A 25,879-nucleotide genomic window follows, 5' to 3' on the forward strand; every position below is an offset into this window, starting at 1 on the left:
TGCTGAATGGTGCCTTACGTATTCTTTGTATCCCAAGTATCTGTTATACTTTTGATTGTTATTGTAAATTTGTTTCACTTGTATCATAAAGACAAGGCACAATAAAAGACCACCGAGTAAGACAAGTAAATTCGTATTTTGAAAACCACGTAAAACGAGCATCACTCGCATGAAGGTTATGTTTATACAATTGGAAAACTCCGTTCACCAAAAATTTCGTCGTAAAAAGAGTGTAAAAAAATATTGTATATTTATATATGTTTATATAAAAAGTTAGGAACTTAATATATCGTTATTTTTGCGAATCACAGTGTTGCACGATTACACTCATCTAATAATTATCGTCCGGCTAACAGAATTAGTTTTGTACGTTTAAAATGTCCATTAGGTTGGGTAAAAGAATCAAAGTGATTGCTATCTTTTCCAGATGTCGCTACTATATTGTTGTGTAGTGAGTTGTATGAGTATAAATACTGTAATAGTCATATTCAATGTAGTAGCTACATGTCATATTATGTACATATGTATATTGATCCATTGAGAGATAAGTATTTTATTTGTATTATATAAATAACATCTTTCTTATAGTTAAACTATCGGTTTTCAAATTACATCAATTATAATTTATAATTCATAAATAACACAAGAAGGAAATGTTAATTATGAAGAAAAATATGCGACTTACAAATTATTATGGAATAATCTTGAATTATTCATTGTAAATACGTTAATGATATAATTATGATTATTTCCATGTATATAGTAGATTATACAATTTTTATACTATATATATAGTTGTACATGATACTGTTATCGCAATATCATAACATTATTTCACGTTTATCAAATAGAATAATGCATATTTTTCTTACGTTTGTAATAATTTTTCTACTACATGACGTAAACATTGTTGATATCATTGTTCATGTCAATTATTGTTTATTTATATTATACTTAGTTATTATTTATTATTAATAATAATTTATTGTCGTTACCATGCATTAATATTTTCCTGTAAGATTATTGTAATTCTTCAGGTTCATTCGTAATTATTGCATCATAGGATCTGCATTGTGTTCGTAATGAAATTGATTCATTCTGAAATTTAAATAGAAATTTATTTCAATTTTGCATGCTCTTCAAAATTGGAGATCGCCGCAATTTTGCATTGTCAACGTATATTTTGATGGAAATATTGTATATTAGATTGTAATGCATGAAATTGCCACTTTTTAAATTTGAAATAAGAACGATGTTAACAAAATAATATTTTTTTAATTGTTTTTGCAGTAATGGTTATTGCCAACTGTAAATTAGTTTTTTAACTCCTGACTTAATATGTATCCACATAATTGTTATTAAGAGCGACGCCGAATAGTATTTTAGCTGAAAATATGACACTTTTTACTTAAAAGCAAAAGCAAGCGAATTTCTCAATTTCCTGGATACATTATGAAGATAAATTCTACTTACCACACGATCTATAAGTAACCTAGTGAGAGACGGCAATTTAAATTGACTTTAAAAATACATGTACAATATAATGGAACAAACAATGGAACAATGGAACTAACAAAATGGAGTTTGAATGTAATGTATTAAATCATAACGTACATAAACGAATACATTTTTCATAATACAAATGGAATTATATAATAACGCATGTTAACATTGGTAGCTGAGCAACGCATGAAGGGAACAAAAGATTGAAACATTAACATCCATAAAGAATAGCTCTAAAAACATAACAATTGCTGACTGCGTATTCCATTAAACACTATAACAAGAATACTGTCTATGCTCATTAACAACAAATAATTGTTTCTAATTTTTATGTTAGTATATTTTATAATTAATTTGTAGTTATTCGCAGTTATTTTTGGTATTCAAACATATAAAATATATTAATTAATTGATTTATATTATGATTAATTATATTTTATACCATAACAAATTACTTTAATATAATATACTCTTATGTGAACTTGGCAAATGAATTGATAATTGAAAATAGTTAAAAACTGAATACTTTCAGTTGATTACTTTAAAATTCTCTTTCTCTTATTTATTTAAAATTTAACATATTTAAATGTTCTTCAACCATTAAGAACTGTTTCAATTATTGATACAAATTTATTTCTATGCGTTATTATTTTGGAATAAGCAATATCTCAAGCTTATCTACAGTAATACGAATGAAAAATATGTTCACTTTGCGAATTGAAGTGCACGGCGGTCCGAAATAAGCATAAGATTAATCTTCGTGTCACATAATAATCGCGGTAAAAATTTGCAGCGCTATCATCGTTTCTACCTTACATCAGATAGCAGGATCTCATTTATAACTGGAGAGCAATCAGTATTACTAATGGCAACATCAACTGATTTTATCGAATATCTTTACATTTCGGTATCACAATGATGTCTTCGATGAGATCGTTTTGAGTAAGTAATTGTTCTGGTACAGGGTTGGGTGTTATAACTTTTAACATTTAAACATTCTTTTTTGATATTTAATAATTAAGATTTTTTTACCCGGAGCTTCATTTTCGAGAAAATCGATTTTAAAGTTTACTCATCTTCGTAAAGGACTTAGTTGTGTTGTCTATTCTTTTACCGTAATTGCCACCGTCCGAGGTAGTGTTTATAAACATTAATTGTTGCGAACTATGCACCGTCCGATGTACAGAAAAAGTCAGTCATTTGGGCAGAGGGGCAGTGGGGGTATACCGCATGGTCCACCTGACTGCGCGCCCGTAATCCCCACTTTTCAATGACCTCACGAAACCCACTACTATTGGTAAACGAGAAGACCAACAAGCTAATCGACGCGAGGAGGGGATCGGCCACCCGCTCCACCTAATCACGTCTCTTGTTCAGCGCGTAACTTAGCCAATAATAAACAAAAGTCTGGAATCCAATGAAATTGGAAGATGCTATGTGGAGCGGGCGATCGATTCCCCTTGCCCCTTGCGTCATTTAGTTTACGGGTAGTTACATTTTCTCGTTTGTCGATATTAACACATTGCGGACGGGGCTCTGCGCGTTCAACACGCCCTCAAAGACCGCACATTTTCGAACGCTCCAAAAACATGCTTGGCAAGTAACAGGAAGCGGATACGCACATTTCTAATTTGCATTTAGTATTCTTAAATAATACTATATATACATAGTTTATATATCTGTTTATTATATAAGATTTTTTACATTTTAACTATTATTTATTATACAAATTTGAATATTGATTTAGAGTGGCTATAATGACTGATCATTTCTACATGCTTGGAATGATTCATTTGTTTCGCTAAAATTACTTAGGAATGCGGGAGGCTTCGTTACCATGGTTACGTAACAGAAATATTTGCGGCTGGTTGCTTGTTGCCGATTAAATAAAAAAAACATGAAAACGAGATATCTCGTGACCCGTCCGCAACGTTCAATTTGCTAAAAACGAGATATCTCGTGAGCCGTCCGCAATGTGTTAACATCAGGTTCTTAACGTTGTATATTAAAAAATATGTGTATAGTACAGCACGTTTGCTGCGCAATGCAATGAAAAGTTAATCAAGACGCTAATTAGTAATTAGTAATTACAAATAATCATATGTTCGTCAGAAGAACCTGAAGTTAATGATTTAGGGATAAGTCGACGCTTTTGCATCTTATATTTGTTGCGTCTGTTTCACTTTGTCTCGATTGTTTTACGCCTCCTGACGCGTCGCGAGTCTCGTTCGCCCGTGGTTGCGTAAATAATACACACACACACACCCACATAAAGCACAGGAACACGCGTCTGATGTGTTCCTAGCCGAAAATGGCGCCCGCAGGGGAGCGAGACGTACCAGGAGTCGGGAGGCGTTGTTTGTTTCTATTCGGCCGAACTCGAGTCCCTCGTTTCGTGGAAATTCAGTGTTGCGGCTAATTTGGGGCTCATAGGAAGGGATCATTTCTGCCAATAAGGGAAACGCGTTTACCCTACTCCTGCGAGGGCGTTAACACGGGTAGGTTGATAGGAACCGATCCGATACTGTTTTTAGCGGACTTCTTCTGAGCAACGGACGATAGTAAACGGAATGCTTCCTTTATCGCTGTTCTTTGTAAACACTATTTCGGACGGAGGCAACTACGATAGAAGAATAGACAACTAAATCCTTTACAAAGATGAATAAACTTTAAAGTCGATTTTCTCGAAAACGGAGCCTCGGATTAAAAAATGTTATACCTTTGAAATCTCATACAGATGAGTTTTTCATCAGCTATCCAACGGTACAATACTTATTAACACTAGAGTTACGGAACCCGTCAAAATAACGGGGGTCACTAATTTGTTAATTTACGATTGTTCATATCGTAAAGATACATTTATGAGTTATTTATTCAATTTATATGTTACTTACGGCAAATGTTACAATAACACTTGTTAACAATCAGAATAAATATCCTATTATTATTTTTATAAACAGCTGTTTTTTGTGCTCCGTAAATCTAGTGTTAAAAAATCTCTGCAATTTTGACCGTCTCAATCGACCAGGCCCTTTGATTCTTATTTTTTCATGTAGGATCACCCTCCGCTTGGCTGTACTACGAATTCCGAGCCACCCTGTATGCAGTGGGCCCAGTTTCACTCGGAAACTGTCGATATTAATAATGCTAATAAGCGACATGACCTTTTACACTTCAAACGAATCTTAGGCAAATACCTGTTACCTAATACAAATACTAGGAAACATCGAGATTAGGAGGAACAGGATACACCGAGGACGAGGAAAGGAAAATCGCGTCTCGGGGAAGGTACATACATACTTCATACGGAACCGTTATACTCGGAAGAGATCAACTATCTAGATTACCATCTACTTCCGGAACGTAAGTGGCTATAAACAAGTCTTAGCCTCTTGCGAATTATTTTCTTCACAGTTACAATAATTAGAAATTTTTCGATTGCAATAATTTCATCGAAGAAGAAAAGGATTTATGTTTATTACGAATCAGATTTACATGAATCGATCATTTCTCGAATCATTTACCAAAAGCTCGAACTACAAAATTCGCGGAGTAGTAAGTAAAGCTTTAAAGGAAATATAAATTCGATAGAACGTTGGAATTAATTAGCCTGTTCAAATGAAATTTGTAGCAAGAATTGCTAATTTTGAAAGTACCATAATTATTTTATCACAATTGAACAGCAAAATATTTCAAAATCGGACCAGTTTTCTACTAAGAAGAATGTATTACGTGAAAACTAAAAACGCTAGAAAGCTTTGCCTAAGCTCAAGAAAATAGAAGAGACTTTCCAGAAGACAATTGGTTTTTTTTATTATTATCAGCTAGTGTATGAAATGATAAAAACGTGGAAAATTAATCTGTTACTACAAAATCAAATAGAAAGACATTGTTGTCAAGGGTTAAATCATGCAGCTCTGAATGGTTGTAATTGGCTTTCAAAAAGTTTGAAAATGAAGGTCTAAGTATACTTTCAACGCAAGACTTTTGCATTTTTATGAAGAGTTCTTGATCTAGCACAAATTGGCTGTACAATTAGTTTATTTCATAAATGCACTGAATAAACATTGTTCACTACTGATCGTAACTGCGCATCGAATATGATACATGACACACACTGAAAGTGCTTAATAGCACTTCTTTGCATTGCTGGAAAGTGAGAGTTATAGCAGTCTGACCTGATTTTTGTATGCAACCTGAATATTACGTATTTTCTCTGTTGATGGTATAGCAAGGTCGAGAAATGTGATACAATTACTTCAAACAAAACAGGAGAAATTAACGAAATGATTAAGAAACGTGAAACAAACGTAGGATAAGAAGAACGAAATAGTTTCGTAGCATTTGTTTAAGATAAAAGCATAAACAAATGAACGAATAGATGTTTGCGGAACGAAAAAACAAAATGGAGAAAGTTACACGAGAGTAGTCAATTAACACAAATAGGTCCTTGGAACAGTGCTTTATCATTTTAATTTCGTACATAAGGTGAACAAAATAAATCGATCATTTTGAATATTTTATTTGTTTTCCATTAATTTTAAACAATATATCAAAATAAATCATTGTTTGGTTTGAAAGGACAAACGTTATATTCTTCGCGATTTTAAGATCATCTACATTCTAAACATTTTTTTGTATTATATGTAGGTAATTTATTTATTTAAAAGGAACATAAGCAGTTCAATTTTTATGATAGAAATATGATGAAATGTTGCAAAATTTACTACCATGTAAAAGTCAAATAATAAATTAGTCTCGGTATCTTCGATCAACATGCAAACATCGTTTACAAAATGAAACACGAACAAATTGTTTGTAACTCATATTCTTATTATACGATGAGCGTGAATTGGATTTTTCTTAACGAATGGTGGAGTTTATTTAAATAAAAGTATGTGCTCCTCGTTGAAATAAATGCCATCTTCAAACGATGACAATGACATACCACCCGAGTGCAACAGCACGAAGTAATAAAACAGATAAATAGATAATGATTTAAGTAATGGTCAACTCTGATTTTATCTGCAAATGATGGATGAATGTTCAAGTGACCATCATTATTTAGATTCTTACGGATTAGATCAATGGAAACCTGTTTGAACGCGATCGTCTGCGGGGTCTATGTGTATAGATAAAGATCGTGTTCAATAAACATTCTGTGTGAAGTTATAAAATAAATGTTATTACACTAGAATATCAGTTATTGAAATAAATAAGGCGAAGTCACTATATAGATTAGAGTGATTATTTGAATATTAGATTAGCTATTTTCCTTTGTTTGTATGCATTTATTTCAAAGAAAATTTCAATTCAATTTCAATTTCAATTTCATTAGAAAACTTTTAACATACATGTAAGTACAAGAAAAATGCAGCGTATTGGTGGATTTATTATTCATAATTACGGAGAAATAATATTATTATTGATTAGGATCTTTAATAGTTTACGGGAATACGCATAGTGGAACTCACATTTTGGGATTAAAGAGCAACTTTTTTTCCTATTTGTACATTTTCTATTTTTTAAAAATAACGTGTATCAGAAGCTCAAAGTTATAGTAGTGTACTACTTCCTAAATAAATTATAGTGGTGTAATACTTACTAACTTGTATTGTCCACTGACCAAATTTATACGTACGTTAATTTACAGTGAAATTAATTTATAGTTACATTATAAATGATGTCACTGGTCTTTTTAACATTTTGGCATGTGCGGATTACATATAAACACTTAAGCCAAAATTTTCGAAAATATGACTACATCACTATGTCTTTAATCCTCTCATGCTAGAAATTGCGGATATTAAACAATTTTCAAGCTCAGCGTTCAAATTTAAAACATAGATCGCTTTATAAACAACGTTATGAACTGATCAAATCCATTTAGGAGAACTTGTCTCTTGATAAATTGTTAGTGATACATATTGTGTGGGATGCAAATGTTAAGTAACGATGAAATTGTTTAAATTCGACGATTTCTGATTTAGACGTTTGCATTGAAGTACATATCTCCATTCGAAGGAGAGCGTAGCTGAAATCGTAACCTAGTTGCCGGTATGAATTTTCACTGAAGGGTTCATACCACTCTGCACCATGATAAGAGTTATACCGGTAACCGTTGGGTCAGAGATCCATTTGCACGGTTCGTGAAGAGACGAAAAGTATGTCAAACAGTTCGTGTGCAGAGAACGTTCGACGCCGCCGAAGAGTCCACGAAGTGGCATCAAAAAGTTGGGAAAATTAAAACAGGTGTAAATGTTAATGAATATGGACGGATTCGATTACAGATCGGAATAACCGATTAGTAACAATATTTTAATAAATATATTATTAACATTACATTTTTCTACGGAATGAGTACGATATCGCCAAATTTAATAGGTTTTGACATAAATACTGTAACTATAAAATGTCTCAGATTTCTGTCTTTCTTAGGAATACAAGGGCAGACGTTAATCGAGAATTTTTAATATTATCGTCAAATTAAATTTTCTTCTTAACGAAAAACTCGAATTTCTTTTTCCTCGAATTTTCATATGTTCGTACGCTAACAAATATAAATTCTATTTTATTAGACAAAATCACATTTGCAATGCTTGCCGTTTTCAATTTTATCTGAAATTGTCATTAGCAACACAATTAATAAAATTTGTCGCAGGAATGGGAGAAAATTAGAATGAATTAATAGTTAATAAGTTTGAAAGAGACTTATTTTGTATACTACGCTGATATACGTAAAATAAATATGATCATCCGATCGTAAAAAATGACAAAAGTTTTGATATTTGTTTGAAACTGTTACGATTGTTGTAATTCTTCAGGATAATGATAACAACATTAATAATGATAACACAAAACCAAGTTTGTGTGGCATATATACTACAACATTCACTTTTGTTATTTCTAATCGCAAACGGTTAATCTTAATTAGTATACTTTTTAGATTAGCAATGATTGGTTACGGCGCAATTGTAAAATATTGACAAAACTTCGTAATTGCATTAACGTATTATTGGATGAAAGATGAAATAATTCGTGCACGTCGTTTTTAGTATGATCGCGTATGGACTTCAATTAGTGCGATGTATAAAAATTACAAAATACATACGTCACGTTTGCTTTTTGACAAATGTTTTCGCGTCGAATGTTATAAATCGCCTTTTTACGCTTCTGTACAAGGAGAACCCGGAAGATTTGGCCTAAAAGAAAAATCAACGTGTCAAAAAATCGTTTCCTCCATTGGTCCTTTCGGAAATTGTGATTTAAAAAGTATTAGTAATTATTTTTATTATAATTAGATAGTAAATATTAATAGTAGTTACTTAAGAAATTTTCAGTATTTAATAGCTAAGATTAGTAGAGATCAATTATTTGCTTTCACTCGTATTTAATATTTAAAATAATTAGCTATTTTGATTGCCAATTGTTTTGAGAAACTGTTTTAACACTAAATGTAATGATTAAAATCACAAAGATGCTTCCGTTGACGATTGTTGACTATATTTCTTAATTCAGGCATTATACAATTCTTTTATGACTTTTTACAATTTAAATAAATTTAATAATAGTTTCAGTCTTACAATATTTACAGGGCGATACGTACCAACCACTTTTAGATCTCGGTACGTATATTGCTAAAATAGAGAAACTTTAAATTTCTTAAAAATTAATGAAACCCCCCATTTCAGCCCTTAGATTTAGAAAGCCGCACGAAAGCAACATTTAAAAAGCTTTTGTTTCGAAAGGATTAGTGTCCGAACAAGTAGATCAACGAACTCCGCTTTGTTCCACGTAGATGTAACTCAGCTTCTCAGTTGTTAGAGGATTCGCTGCATTCTTCTGCGCGATCATTACCGGTTGGGCAATTTGGCCGGTAGAGAGCGGAGACTTCTTCCGCTAATGATGACTGAAGCAATGACCTCGGTTATCATGGGGCAATCTCCATGATGGAGCTCCACTTGGGCCAAGCTGCACGATTCTCCGATAATTGCTTGGCAGAAACTAAACGAAGAAGATCGATAGGAGTTTGCCTCCTGTTCCATCTGTCTCTTCCGTTTAACATTTTCATATCTCGATTCGAAGACCAGTACAATTTCTTCCACGGCGATAGCTGGAACGTCGAGTTTGTCTTCTTTTTCTTCTTCCATTACGTTTCAGGCGGACGCGTTTCAGTTTGATTTCAAGATTAATTTACACTCAACAATCGCGTTACATTAATCTAGAGTGAACAATTGCGTTACATTAATTTAGAATGAACAATTGCGTTACATTAATTTAGAATGAACAATGGCGTTATATTAATTTAGAATGAACAATGGCGTTATATTAATTTCGAATGAACAATTGCGTTACTTTAATTTAGAATGAACGATTGCATCGCCTCAACTTAGATTGGACAATTGCATTACATTATTTTAGAATGGATAATTGCATTATGTTATTTTAGACAGCACGGTCTGTGTAAATATAGATACAAAGTGAAACAGTTGTCTTCAGACAATACGGGCGGATTATATATTGCTTATTGCAAATTACTAGATTATTCAGAAATATTAAAATGCATGGCTACTTAAAATACCATTCGAAAGATTTTATTTTTAATAAGAAACAGGTCCAATTCACTAAGAATAATACTTGAACTATACTTAAATAGCCAGTTTGTTTTATTTGTACCAAATTCGTATTAAATTGTATCAGTTTTCTTTATCGTTTAGGTTGTTTAGAGAGTAATTTCGTTTTTCAAGGGAAAACGATAGTCGACTTTTCAGAGTTAATGTTATTCGATGATGCACAGATTTTTAATAGATTTTACGTAAATGACGAAATCACTTTGCAAACAATCTAACGGAAACACTGCGATGTGGAATCGTTCAGCAACGACACACTAAACAACCCCTTTACCAAACCAGTGTGCCTGCAAGAAGGGGTTGCACGAGAAGTCGTTACTTTTAATGGAAGTCAGTCCTCCCTTGACAGCCGTCAAGAACAGAGATGTACAGTGTGCCTTCATTTTTACTTGGCTCGCTGGAATATTTCAGAACGGAACATTTAAGTGATACGTACTCGTTTTATTATTCACAATTTTGCAATATAGCAAATTCTTCCTAATTGACGGTCAGATTGCGCACAAAAGTGTCAATTTGGGAAGAGGAGATACGATTATTCGAATCTTACTGATTGTCAACAAGACTCGTATCTCCTCTTCCCAAATTGTTTTTTTTTTGTATACAATCTGAGCATCAATTAGGGAGAATGTACTGTACCTACTTTTAATAAAAGTGTTTTTAATAGAAAATTATGATTTAAAAAGAAATAGGTCTCGTATTAGGTACCTTTATCCTATTTCGTTATTTCAGAAATATTTTTGGATTAAAAGTCAATGCCTTACAAATGAATCCCGGTGACTGATACACGCTGATTTTTATGTAACTAATTGAAACTAATATAATTGAAGCTATTAGATGAAAGTAATAATTTAGCTGTATTTCATCAAAGCTTATTTTTCTTTAACCCCTTAACGCGCAGAAACGTATTAACACGGGCGTGCAAAACCGGCCAAAATGTGCAGACCCGTATATATACGGTCGGCGTCGCAACTTATGTCGCTAAAATGTTCAGATTCGAATATATCCGGGCAGTAAAAATAAAATAGTAAATCTAATTAGCGTTGGCACTTTTGTGAGTTTTGTTATGACTAATTTATTTATTACTCTCCAGTTATCTCCGATCTCTTTCTATTTTTTGCTTATTCAGGAATAAAATATGCACTTTTAGGATGGCACTTATGAACATTTAGTGTATTATTCGTGAGCAAGTCGTGAAGTAAAGTAGATATCAAAGTAGTAGTAGTTATCAAAGTGAATTTCTTCAAAGACAATTGTTTTTTATTTTTTACAAATATTATTAGTGTCAACATATAAAAACGTTTTTGTTTTATGGTGTATTTTTATAGAGAGTAAATTGGATTTTTAGTGTATAAAAGGTATGTTTTCTAATGTTGAAATAAGGAATGTTGGGCTATGTGCTGCACCTGGTTTTGAAATTTACCATACAAAAGAAAATTTTGAATAGTTTTAGTTTATTATATATTTTTCAGCTAATAAATATTATTATTATATTATTACAAATTTAGGTAAAATTAAATATTTTTCAGTTTTTTTTTTCGTCTCCTCCTTCCCCTTCAAAATAGTAACTGGTAATTGAAAAACAGTACGATGGGTACAAAATTCGATCTGCAATGCGATTCAATATTCACTATAATTATTTACCACTATTTTTATTGAATTTTTAGTAATTTTTGCATTTTTTTACATATTTATTGAAATTAAGGTCCAAATATGTATTTTCTTAGATAAAAAAAATTGATTTTTTTTGGTCGGTTTTTTTTTTTTAAATTGTGCATTAAGGGGTTAAGAGAGAAATGGATCCTTTTAGCCGAACGAGCTCTTCCACGTAAGGGTTGTACGCGATGATGTTTTGTTTTGTGGTTAACCGAATCCAACTTAACATTATTCTTATCGGTGACCAATAGTAGTAGTTATTTAATTTAAGATATTGTTATAAAACATTGTTTTGTATATCGAAGATTACAATTACAAGAAAACATAACGTTACATGTACCATCACCTAGAAAAGAAAATTAATGAAGATGACCTCTTAAAAAAGTCATTTCTTGTAAATACCCTCCTAAGAAGGAATGTCAAAATAAAGGGTTGTGAAACTGTATCAAACGAGATTCGGCGATTTCGATACACGCAGAGGGAGAGAGTACAAACTGGAAGTGTAATAAACAAGAATATTAAAACCAGTTACCATGTTTTATTACTTAATCTCGACAAAATTCTCGCACTTATCCAACATTGTCATTGATATTTCTTAAATGCGAAAGATACATAGGCATATAAACGGTAGTCGTCCCTAGAACTTGTATGCGACGCATATCTTACCATTAAGAAATCGAATATAAATAAATTGGACGATAAAAGAGAATCACAAAGGTTACATTCATCAAATATTTCGCCTAATCAATAATAAATGCAGTAATATTCGTTCACCGTGATCCAAGTACAATAATCATCAGATCGTGAGTTCTTCGCGTTTGGATCAGATGCGGCAGAAAAAGAAAGTCAAAATATAACAAAAACAAACATACAATTCGAACTGATCTTATTAAAAAAAAAAAAGAAGAACAAAGAAAAGCAAATATCTAATTTCACTTTTTTAGCGTAACCAAAAATTGTGAATTTCCATGGACATCCACTATCTACCGATTCGATTTTTATTGAGAAATACAATTTAATTCTGAACAATGCGTATGAGGAGCTTCCTACCGATGGAATAATACGTAAAAGAATAGTTATGTAAAGAGGGGTCCGGTTACACGGTCGATGTAAAGGCGAAAATCAATTTCCAACGTAATTCGATATCGCGTGGAACAAACGCACGCAAATCCTGCGTGTAGGATGTTGCTTGCGACTCGATAGAACTTTCTCACTATTGATCAACAAGTTTTTTTCGATAATCCTAAAATAATCGTTAATACGATTCAAAAAGAGAGAAAATATTGAACATACTCGAAAAATAAATCTTTACAACGAGCATTTTTAACAAACGAAGTAACCAGCTTGAATATAAATATAGTGGTTCACATTTCTTGGCCAGTTGCAAAGTAAATCGAACAAGACGCAATGTAAAATGCACTTCATTTCTTTTATCATTACGTAGATGTACGAATCAATATTAATATTAATATATTATTATTATTATCATTATTATTATTATTATTATTATTATTATTACTATTATATTATTATATTAATATTAATATTGATATTTCTTTACATATCTCCGTTCGAGCCGACGTCGATACTTATTGCGATGATAAAGGTAAATGAAACGCTCCGTATAAATTCTCTGCGCATATTACAAGTCTTCGTTCGGATGCTGAGGAAACGAGGAATTATTTTCTCCGACAATGGAAATACATTTTCAATGTTTATTGCTCTCGAGATTCCGAGTGTAGATCGTAAATAAGTTAGTCCGGCCTATTAGCAGAGGCCGTTCGCGAACCAATCGTAGTACACGGTATATTCTTTATAAAATAAATAAAGATCTCTATCTTAAACGTAGAAATAGTACACAAATTCGTCTTTCAACGGTGTACAGGTACAGAATACTTCCGATCGATGACACAACACCGCCGTATGTCTCTCTCTCTGTTACACGTTTCAAGCACCAATACACACACCGTAAACGTGTGTACATATATGTATATGTGTCTATACGTATAGAATGTGTCTGGATTATCCCGAGAATGGTCAAATATTTCGCAAGAGACGCGAACGAATTTTTCGGAAAAGTTTCTTGGTATGGGGCACCCTGTACATTGCGCACGAACTTTTTCGTAAATTGATCAGTAACGAGAATGAGGACTTGCTGCGACGATTGCGCTGAATTAAAATAACTCTCCACAGATTAACAATTTAATGGCTGCTCGCATAACGTGTGAGCGATGCTTTAATAATTATTTAAGCGATTGCTTTAATAATGATCACAGAGAGAAAGGAAAAATATTAAATTTGTCGTATTAACACTGGATTTACGGAGCACAAAACACGGCTGTTTTATATTAGTTTATAAAAATAACAATGAGACGTTTATTCTGATTTTTAACAAGTGTTGTTGTGACATTTACCGTAAGTAATATATAAATTGAACAAATAACTCATAAATGTGTATGATGATATGGATAATCGTAAATTAAAAAAACCCGTCATTTTGACGGATTCCGTAAATCTAGTGTTAAATGTGTTGTTATTGTTGTTTTTTTGTTTTATGTGTATGTTCGCATAAATTATTCATGAATAATTTCATGAATTATTTCATGAATTTACATAAATACTGCCAGCCCCTGGGCGACGTTTGGCTGCGTAGACGCGTGCGGCCATTAAAGTGTTAATGTAACTTTCAAGTCGCATACTCATTTATCCTGTATTTTCAATCTGATTGTATTTTTAGACATATTGTGGCTAAAATATTTCGCTCTGTTCTTTTCAATTCCTACCTTACACATCGGAGTAAGTTCAAATCTCTTTCGAACTGTGAATTTGTTGATAATTTACGCCTAGAGATGGATATTTCGCGATGCACAAATCTTTTACATCCGTTTACAAAACTAGGATCACAGAAGGTTAAAGAAAAAAAGATATGTTTGGTAATTATTTATGATGATGAAATTTAAATATATATATTATATACAAAACTGGATATATTGGACAACTTTTTCCGTTTTTGCTTCGATTTTCGAAACATGTCGCGCGTATAAAAAGCATTATACACGTCATCTTAATGTCCTCGTGGGAACCAAAAAACTTTTGTGTGTAAGAATACATTTTTTTACAGATTCAGTCTCTTATGAATTATTCGACCATTTTGAGATATCACAAATACGCTGTATACAATACGCAAGCGACGAGCGAAAGTGTAAACGAATAATTCTTTCACTACTTTCACCTTTAAACTCGTCAAAAAGTAACAAAAACAAAAAGTGATACGCTGAACATTTATTGTTCAAAGAAACGATCCTTCGTTAAGATAATCGACATGTCCAAGTTTCGCTACACGTTCAATCTTCATATTTCAAACATTACGTTCGTAGAATGATGATCGTCGATGATCTTGGCGAAAACTTAACTTTTTATCGTCGTATCGTCAATTTGAAAGGTGTTCTCCATTGTTCTTGTCACCTTCTGAAAAGTTTAAAAGACAGGAAGATTGTTACCGATTCGTTTTGCAATGCTAACAGCGATTAGGAGGAACTTCTTTCATAACAATAATCCAATTTTAACGCCGTTGACATTTTTCTTTTCGTATCACGTAAACGAAAGGAATCGAAACTTTTTATTCGTGGAATTATAGAAAGAATTGTGTCATCAAAATTTCGATCACTTCAATGTCTAACAACGGCGCCGATACGATGCTCAAATAATCTTTGCTTTTCGACAGTATGCCGATCGAATAATAAGCAGAAGGATTACCAGAACATTCGTCTAAATATAAAAATATATAGAAATACAATATTAATGTGCATAACTGCAAATATCAAGTATTTCGGGTATTGCAAAAAGTATAAATAAAGCGCACAGTTACTCTCAAAGTCGAGAATGCGTACAATGTCAAACACTTCGGAAACGTTGAATCACATACCTGAATAAAGCGTCGTCGATACCTTTAATTATAGAGAGTGTCCAAAAAATGTCTCGCAATCCGGAAATGGGGGGTTCTTGAGGTCATTTGAAGTAACTTTTTCCTTTATAAAAATTTTCTCCGAGGCATCGTTCACGAGTTATTAACAAAAAACATTGACCAATGAGATGCGAGATCAGCTGGCGCAAGGCGGCCGAACCAATGAGCGGAACACTTTGTGCGCTCGTTGGTTCAGCCGCCGCGCGCCAGCCGAGCTCGTCTCTCATTGGTCACTGTTTTTCGTTAATAACTCGTAAACAAAGTCACGGATTACATTTCCGCTGAGGAAAAAGTTGCTTCAAATGACCTCAGGAACCCGCCATTTCCGGATTGCGAGACACCCTGTACATTCAAGGTATTTTTCAAATATTTTTACGTCGTGATCTTAGTTTCACCGAATCTACGAGTTTAACACAAGGTTAACACAATTTCTGAAGGATCTTGTTTGTGTATTGATTTTGCTATACAAAATACCTCTTGACGGTTCGATTCTATACATTATTTATTTTTTTATTCTAACACTAACTAGAAAGGTATATTAAGTATGTATGGTAAGTTTAAAAAAATAAATAGCAAAAACCATTACGCTATTTAAACATATACAGCGTGTTTCATGATTCATGGTACAAATTGTGTCAGGTAGATTTTATGACTGGAAATAAGACGAGGTACAAGAATAACGAGATTGCGTGGGCGACTTAATTTTCGAGATAATTCAAGTAAAATATTAAGCGAGTACGCGCTCTTCCTTGGTATTTATTATTAATCGCTTATTTTTGTACAGAGTACAATGTCGGTGCTTGGTTGCTATCGAAATTGAAGAGTACATTAAACGCAGTATAATAAAATAAATAAACGGTGTATTTTTCATAGAATTTGGTTTATTATTTTCAGTCGAGATATTGTTCAAAATGCATGAAAATTCAATTTTCCCGAAAACGAAGCGTCCCACGCAATTTCGTTGTTCTTGATTTTCGTCTCATTTACAGTCAATATCGAACTTGCACCATGAATCATGGAACACCCTTTATACGCACAATAACTTGTGAAAAGTATTTAGTAGAAGACCATTCATACCGTTGTAAAATGGTGTAAAAATTCAACCAACAAGATATTTGATTGTAAGCGGCCATTATTAATCGACTGGAACAATTGAATTCTCTTCCGAACGCGTTAGCACGTCTCAATCTTGGACCATCTTTGCACAATCCCTTTTATTAAATATTATAAACAAACCAGTTTACTTGGTCCATGAGGCGAGAGAAGGGTAAATTATGAACATTGTCGAAATTCTCCCCTCGTGAACTGTACACCTGACTTCGCGAGTAACTGCATCGCTTGAAAAGAATACAGCCACCGATAACACCAATACATAATTTGTTCCATATTTAATGGATCCAATGACATCCAATTACATGTTTACACTCTCGATCGTCACCGTTCCGGCTATACGCTATCATATAGGCATTAATTACGTCGGAGGACAGTGCGCGCACCTAGTACGCCGGTCGCATTGATTATATAAAAAGTTTAATAAAAAATCAATCGAGAGGGGCGATCGTATCGCGTCCATTGAACTTCGTCTAATTACAAGAATCTACAACATTCTGCGACCTAGAAATATCTGTATATATACACACTTTCGTAATGGTGTTACAGTCTAGTAGTTAGAAATTCAATAAGAGTATACATATATGTATATAATATATGTGTTTCCATAAAGCGTACTATAATTGCTTAAATAACGATGTAATACTTTGTAGTACACGCGTGTCGTCGCGTCGAACCGTTTGTCTGCGCGATTTCGGTGTCGAACACGTTTCAACAACACACGGTAATTAACGATTCCGTGAGAGGCGCGAGACTTAAATAAACAAGAATCTCGACGCCACGGGAAAGCTCATCTATATATCGTCTCTTTTCTTTTCAATGCTTTTCTGTCTTTTCTATTCGTTTTTTTTTCTGTTTTCCTTTTTTTTTTTCGTAAATCGGTACAGTAACTCGACAATATTGTGCGAGCGGATCCACGAGACGCGCTGAGCAAATCGTTCCACCCAATAATAATCTGCGTTCGAATCCCGTAATCCTAAGTATATATGCTTACAATTAGTCGTTTCGTACACGCACCTGTACCAGTGAACAGAAAATATATTATACGCGTGTAGGTATCTATGCGATAGAAACAATTATTAATACTAGAAATTCCGCTACTCCCGATACACGGCCGTTGCGAAACCATTGTAACTGGACTGCGGACTTCGTGGGTTTACGAGAAAAATGAGTGGACCCATTTTCAAACAAGTAACAGATCGAAGGAATCGAAAGGTACAGTAATTTCTCCGTAATTTGCACTCAGATTGCGTGAAAAAATGGACAATTTGGGAAGAGGAGATACGATTCGAGCATCGCGGCTCGTTTTTATAGTTACCGATTGTCAACAACTACGAAAGATGCAATATAAATAATACGATAAAGAGAGGCAAGACTTCGATAATCGTGTCTCTTCTTCCCAAATTGTCGATTTTTGTGCGCAATCCGAGCGCGAATCGGGGAGAAATTACTGTATTTATTATATCGGATTATTAGGAATCGATAGAAATTTCTAACGTAGCTTTCGCTTCACGAAATCGATGCACTTTCAGCATCGCTTAAAGATTCGCAGTCTAGTTACAACAAACGGCCTGTCGCCCTCGATCGAATCGTGACCAATCGAGCAAAAATCGCGTCTCAAGTTGGCTTCAACTTTTTCGAACGTACGGTCAAATATATCCTCTTATGCCAATAGTAAACAACAAGTCGATAATAGGGCCAACCGATTCAGAGCACCGAAGACTAATACGGTCACCTAATCGTATATAGTACAAGAATAAATTGCGAATTTGCATTGCTTTTGTTACAACACGGTTGACGAAAGAATAGACTTGGGAGATACCCGCTGTTATGGTGCACAGTAATTTCTCCCTAATTCGCGCTCGGATCGCGCACAATTGTGGACAATTTGGGAAGAGGAGACACGATTATTTGAGTCTTGCGTCTCGTTTTTATAGTTGCTGACAATCGGTGATTATGAAAACGAGTCGCGAGGCTCGAAATATCGTATCTCCTCTCCCCAAATTGTCCATTTTAGTGCGCAATCTGAGCGCGAATTAGAGAGAAAATACTTGTAATAGACTCACAAAAGTTGTTGAAGTTTCAATTATGTTTGACGTGTGTTTTTGCATCTTACTCGCAAATGCCAAGTTGCTAAATTGGGAGGCTGGAGCTAGTTGAGATGTAAGTTGTCTTTTGGTAACAAATACTTTTAATGTGATATAATTATTAATTATTCCGTTTACTGCAAGTGGTTTGCTTCTCTTTTATCGTGACTGTACGAAAGTACAGTGTATGTGGAATTATGTGATAGTAGTGGTACAGCAGTGAATATAGGAAATGTTTGAAGATAAAGAATTGCGAAGATAAAGAAAAGTTGAGCTATGTCGGTGGTGACAAAATGTAGGAGTGATGGTACAGAAATAGATAAACGTGTTTTTATAAATGTCTTTGTCCATAGTTCGTAATTTGCACGTGATGCACAGCTGTTTGACCGTGTTTGAACACGTTTGAGTGGTCGATGGTCGTTGTGACGTTCAAGATTTGATGTGTTCGTGCAGAATAGAGACGAACTGAATGCTTCGCGAGCGTATTTGTTTGTAAACGACTGAGAATCTATCATTTATTCGATTTTCTGAATTGGAATTCCGCATCTATTTTATTTATTGACGTATAGAAGTAGTTACGGTTTTAAGTTTATTTTTGTAGGTATTTTATAACATTCTGACAAGAAAAGTTCTCTCATTTGATCTTTTTATTTATACTTTTAGAGTCTATAGTTTTAGTATCAAATATGGACTTCAATTGTATTGAACAAAAATTTCTAACAGATCCTATTTTGCAAGTACGCTCACCCACCTAATTTTCATTGGGAATCATTTTTATATAAATGTGTGAAGAATCTAATGTTTGAATGTTCACAATTTGTTAGCGAGTAAGTGTTGTACGTCATAACATAAGCGTCACGAACATAATTGTTTATGTTGCAAGTTCTATTTATAGTAGACTTTTTACTTCATAAGTACCGTTAAATTCGAACGAAATAAAGGCAGACTTCATTTTCACATTCTTATATACATATAAGAAAGCTCGTTCTAACATGAAATGCAATTTTGTGCATTGCGTTTCATCGAAGGTTATTTTCGAAGATACTTAATATTTTAATATTATTAATTGTTTGAAAACAAAATAATGATCCAATTGTTATGACAATATTCAATTGTTATTAATAATATTCAATTATTAGTGATAATAATTTAATTGTTCGCGTTAGATTGAGACGACGTATGCATTTAAAAACGCTCGACTTGTGAATTACTTCATTTTTAAATATAAATCCACAAACGAAGTATCCCATTTAGGACAAAAATTAACGATATTTGCGACGTATGATTATTAAATTGTGAATACGTTGTAGAGTGTGAACGTCAGTTTTCGGCCTTGAATTTGCAGATTTGTAATTTACAAAAGTGTCCCAAATGTTTTAGTGGAACTGTCTAGTTAAAATAAACAGTACCAGTTAAGATAAAGAGTAGAGTTTTCCGTTCGTGAAACTTCTCTCCCATTAATTAAGCCGATTCTTTCGTCGACTATCTCCATTGAAACAGTTTCATACACCGTTCAACAAGTTCATGCCGCGTAAAAGGAACATGACTTTCGCTTCTCCGTGCTTCGTGCAGAGTAAGAGAATTTCTTGCTAACTATTGGATTCAAATACGAAATTCTATAATTAGAAATGGATTACGATTACTTCATGCATGTTTTAAATAATCTGTTATTTAACTGTATATGTATGTATATCTGAATACCTTATCCCCCAAATATGTATGATCATTCAAGTTTCAATGTTTCTTCTTGTTATCACCTATGAACGTTTTACCTTTACCCCCATTAAACCTTACATTATAATAATCTTGTTCAAGTATACCATAAATTCCATTATTGAATCACATTTAACATGTGCGCATATATCACTATAATTATGCAATAGTAATGCAATAAATAATGAACGTCGTACGTGTCCGGTAATGTTACACGTAAGAAACGACGTTCTAACTTTCAGAAGAACTACGTTACTTTATCTTCAGATTTATCATTTCCATAAATAGTTTTTTCCGTTATCTTTCGTTCGTTTTTCTTAGAAAAAAAAGAGAAAAAGATTACATCTTAAACATTAAAAATCGAATGTGTCTTTATAGTTCACCGTTAGCCTAATACTGTTCGAATAGAGCTGTCTTATAGATCCATCAACATAATATAACCAGTATCTCGGTTAATATAAATAAGTGTTTAGAAAAGTTTTGAACGGTTCGAATTATCTTTAGAAATCCCTCCCCTGAAGTATCTCTATTTGGTCGATACATTGTTTGGTCATCCTATTGGAATATCGTGGAGTCATTAGATTAGAAGATAGTTATCGTTAATTGCGAGCCCCGTTCCTGTCCATCTCTACAGGGTGTTTTATTTACATCTGGCAAAGGATAATTCCTTAGGCAATTTGAAATAACTTTTTTTTTTTCAAGCGACAATTTTCTCCGTGGCTTCGTCAACGACTTTCATTAATGAAAAAAAAAGAGAACACGGGCCGCACTTGCTCCCCGATTGGTTCGTGTTTTTCGTTAACAACTCGTTAATGAAAACGCGGAGAAAATTTTCGGTAAGGAAAACGTTACCTTCGATCATCACGGAGAGCATTTCTTGCCAGCTGGTGGAACGGGAGTTTTTAGAGACCCTGTATGTGGCACAGTAGCGTGCGAGATCCCGAAAATATCGGGAACCGGTTGATGGGAACTCGATTATGTCGAAATTTTCAAAAGAATCGGCGTTCTCGAAAAGTACGGGGACCTATTCGATTTATTGACGAAGAATTATCTTTGGAAAGTGAAGTGAAAATGACACGTCAAATATATGTAAAAGTGGAGATTATATTAATATAATTATAATTATAACATATATAATTATAATTATTTATAATAATATATATAATATTCTTTTGAGTCTCCGAATACAGTAAATTCTTTCTAATTGACGCTCAGATTGTAATTTCTCCCTAATTCCCGCTCGAATTGTGCACAAAAATGGACAATTTGGGAAGAGGAGATACGATTGTTCGAGCATCGTGGCTCGTTTTTATAGTTACAGATTGTCAACAACTATAAAAGATGCAATATAAATAATACGATAAAGAGAGGCAAGACTTCGATAATCGTGTCTCTTCTTCCCAAATTGTCAATTTTTGTACGCAATCCGAGCGCGAATCGGGGAGAAATTACTGTATTTATTAAATCGGATTATTAGGAATCGATAGAAATTTCTAACGTAGCTTCCGCTTCACGAAATCGATGCACTTTCAGCATCGCTTAAAGATTCGCAGTCTAGTTTCAACAAACGGCCTGTCGCCCCGATCGAATCGTGGCCAATCGAGCAAAAATCGCGTCTCAAGTTGGCTTCAACTTTTTCGAACGTACGGTCAAATATATCCTCTTATGCCAATAGTAAACAACAAGTCGATAATAGGGCCAACCGATTCAGAGCGCCGAAGACTAATACGGACACCTAATTGTATATAGTACAAGAATAAATTGCGAATTTGCATTGCTTTTGTTACAACACGGTTGACGAAAGAATAGACTTGGGAGATACCCGCTGTTATGGTGCACAGTAATTTCTCCCTAATTCGCGCTCGGATCGCGCACAATTATGGACAATTTGGGGAGAGGAGACACGATTATTCGAACATCGCGGCTCGTTTTTATAGTTGTCGACAATCGGTGACTATAAAAACGAGTCGCAAGGCTCGAAGAATCGTATCTCCTCTCCCCAAATTGTACATTTTTATGCGCAATCCGTGCGCGAATTAGGAAGGAATTACTGTACACAAAAATGGAAAATCTGGGAAGAGGAGATACGTTTTTATAATTGTTGACAATCGACAACTATAAAAACGAGCCGCAAGGCTCGAGTAACCGTATCTCCTCTCCCCAAATTGTCCATTTCAGTGCGCAACCTGAGCTTCAATTAGATAGAATTTACTGTAATTAGGGAAGCCGACGCTTTCGAAATGCCGAAATTTCGAGAATCGCGATATTATCAAAAATTCCGAATATTCTCGGACCCCGAGGCGATCCGACATTCTCGAGCTGTCGCACACTTCTAGGGCCTGGGGCCTAGGCACAGAGTACAGCAGCAGGAGAAATGAATGGTGACGAAAGTTCTGCTCCCTGTCGCGGAACGAATTCATCGGGCATATAATAACTGTACACAACAATTGGTGCCTCCCGCGAGGAGGCAACTGTATCCGCCGCTTGTATAAATAAATAGTGCTCAACAAGAAATAAATACATTCTCACCGATACGACGTGCACGGCTCCTTCTGTACAACAGCGTCGACCCCGCATCATTCGTTACGTTATTTCGTTATTCCGTTCGCTACGCTGAATAAAGCCGGTTGTACTTGCACGTACGCGACACATACGTATCCGTACGATTTTTTTACACGAATGCGATCGTAATAATAAAATTCCATCCCATATATTAACGCATAAAATAATCAATAATAAAATCCCATTGGAGGAGATAACATGGACGAAATAAAAGAAGTTCGCGCCAGGCGAGACACATTGAGCATTCGCCGCTTGGAACGTATTCGCAAATTATTGTTGCCTTTCACTGTGAATGCTTTCCCGACGTGATATTAAGTACTATGTTCTTCTTTTCAACGATGACGTTGCGCTACGATTTCATTATTCTAATAGTTCACAGTTCGAACACTAGAAACAGACTTATTGCTAGCGTTACTTTCGAGCGTCTATCTTTCTCTAGAATCATTGCAAATCACGTTCATTGAAGCACAGAACGATTGCTGTTGCATCCATCGAGTCAAAGGTACGGTTTCGATAATAACTGTTCGCTATGCCCATAGTCCGTCGATCACTGTTGCCAGCGACCATTGGTGCTAAAAGATGAGAGGATAGGAGCGACGTAGGGGGAAACGTGTTGCGCAATAGTGACCATTGTCGCTGATGATTGAAGCACAATACCTTTCAACTGTAGGTGTTGCCATTAGGACAGAGATTCTAGCATTTTTCAAATTTCGTCGTTGACTACGATGCAGACTTTTAATAGCAATATGATACGCTAAATGACTTCGCCACTTAGCTCCATAATGGCGTATTCTTATCTTGTCCAGCTTCGATATTAATGGTGAGTTGACGAGTGCCGTTGCCACTTTGGCGGGAACTATTCTATCTCTGCTGAATGAAGACATATAGTGAGAGCAAAGTATTGGGGAAATATTGAAGGTACTGATGGAAGCGAAGTGGCGGGATTTATGACGATAGGGTAAAAGTGGAAGAGCGCGAAGAAACATGAGAGGGAAACTGAATTGGGCAAGCTAGGAAATAGACGGTGAGAAGTACAGTAATTTCTCCCTAATTCGCGCACCAAAATGGACAATTTGGGGAGAGTTGTTGGCAATCGGTTACTATAAAAAGGAGGTTATCATCGAGATTATAAGCAAGACTCGTACAATCTAATCTCCTCTCTCCAAATTTGCTCACTTTTATGCGCAATCCGAGCGCGAATTAGGGAGAAATTATTGTACTTGCTCCATTGAGAAGATTACTATCAGATGAAACAGAGTAAAATTCGATCGTGTAAATATTGCGAAACTATGCGGAAGCTGTGTGGAAGAAAAGTCGCCCAGAATATTTTCGCGTTGCCAGGATTGTTCTTCGCGAGAAGAAACTGAAAAGAAGCACCTTGATCTCGCAGACGCGAACCGCGTTTCTGTATCTCAACAATCGTTTTGAAAACGAGATAAAACCCGAACATATTCCAAGAGCCGAACGCCCGGTGTCTCGCGCGAAATATAGCCAACGTGGTCGCTAAACACGCGTATGTATAAAGACGATATAAGAAACAGCACAGGATTGCGATCGCTCCCCGCTACGCGAACGTCAACCAGCAACACGGCGAAACGTAAAAAACCGATCCGCAAAGCTAGACCGAACCAAGGACAACAAAGGGAAGATAAGCCCCCGGACGATTCCGTTTGTACAAAGACCTGGGATGCGTGAACGTTTTCCCAAAAAACTGACACGGCGACACGAGCGAAGGTGTTGGAGCCATCAGCGTCTAGGCGCAGCATCGTGAAAATGGTAAACAACGGTCCCGGCCTGAGACGGTTTGCTGTTGGATCGAACGACCGGCGGCGTTTTCGAATGCCGTTCGACTCGGTCGTCCAAGCGAGCGGCATTTCGTTCCCTGAAATCAGGCTAGCTTCCCAGAGACAAGTAGAAGACAGTTCACGGCCTTGTTGTGGTCAGCAAGCGAAGAGCGAGCTCGTTAGGTCAACAGTTGCGATTGCTAGTGCCATTATTCACCTGTGTGCCGGCTCCTGCCTCGTAATCGGTCGCCCGGTGATTCTCCTCCGTTAGGCAATTTCTCCGTTCCTTGAACAGGTTCGCCACGCAGTTCGCCTACGAACAGTTTCGAAATCATTCACCTCGGGTCTCTGCAATTGCTTTCGGAAGACGTCGATAAGGATCGGTTTATCTGTTCCTTCGATCCGAATAGGACTCTGGACCGCGTACGCGATCAAAAGTAGATTATGTCCAAAAATTATGGTATTTCCGGGAAATGAGGGGTTCCTGAGGCTACTCGAAGTAACTTTTTCCTCAACAAAAATGCTGGACTTCGAATTGGGTTTCGTGCGCTCATTGGAGTGGCTCGCCTCTCATTGGTCAGTGTTTTTCGTTAATAATTCATTAACGATGCCTCGGAGAACATTTTTGTAAAGGAGAAAGTTACTTCGAATAACCTCAGGAATCTCTAATTTGCCGGAAGTACCATAATTTTTAGGACACCCTGTAGATCGCGGATTAGAGTGGCCCTTATTTATCGACCTTTGAAAATGGGAAACGGTGCCGCGGTTTTGCATCGAAGTTGAAACATTTGTAAGAACATACAGTGGCCCACGAAAGTGTTCGTACACCTATTAAAACGCAATACATCTTTCAAAACTGAACTATAAATGATT

General features: G+C 35.1%; 1 protein-coding gene across 5 annotated transcripts in view; it reads right to left on the reverse strand.

Moving 5' to 3' along the window:
- Positions 1-25,879, reverse strand: part of wun (wunen) — a 126,821-nt gene that overhangs the window by 3,907 nt on the left and 97,035 nt on the right. For 4 of the 5 annotated variants that reach the window (XR_013033993.1, XR_013033992.1, XR_013033991.1 and 1 more), the window contains exons 7-8: positions 25,224-25,319; positions 19-1,098 (exon numbers count right to left, since the gene is read on the reverse strand). Coding sequence is in view for 1 of the 5 variants with exons in the window: in XM_033479337.2 (XP_033335228.2) it covers positions 8,616-8,705; positions 25,224-25,319 (186 nt within the window). In the remaining 4 variants the exon portion in view is untranslated. Of the gene's footprint in view, positions 1-18; positions 1,099-3,170; positions 8,706-25,223; positions 25,320-25,879 lie in introns of those variants that run through there. The other variant, XM_033479337.2, reaches the window with a different exon arrangement.

Source organism: Megalopta genalis, chromosome 8, assembly GCF_051020955.1.
Source record: "Megalopta genalis isolate 19385.01 chromosome 8, iyMegGena1_principal, whole genome shotgun sequence".
NCBI lineage: Eukaryota > Metazoa > Arthropoda > Insecta > Hymenoptera > Halictidae > Megalopta > Megalopta genalis.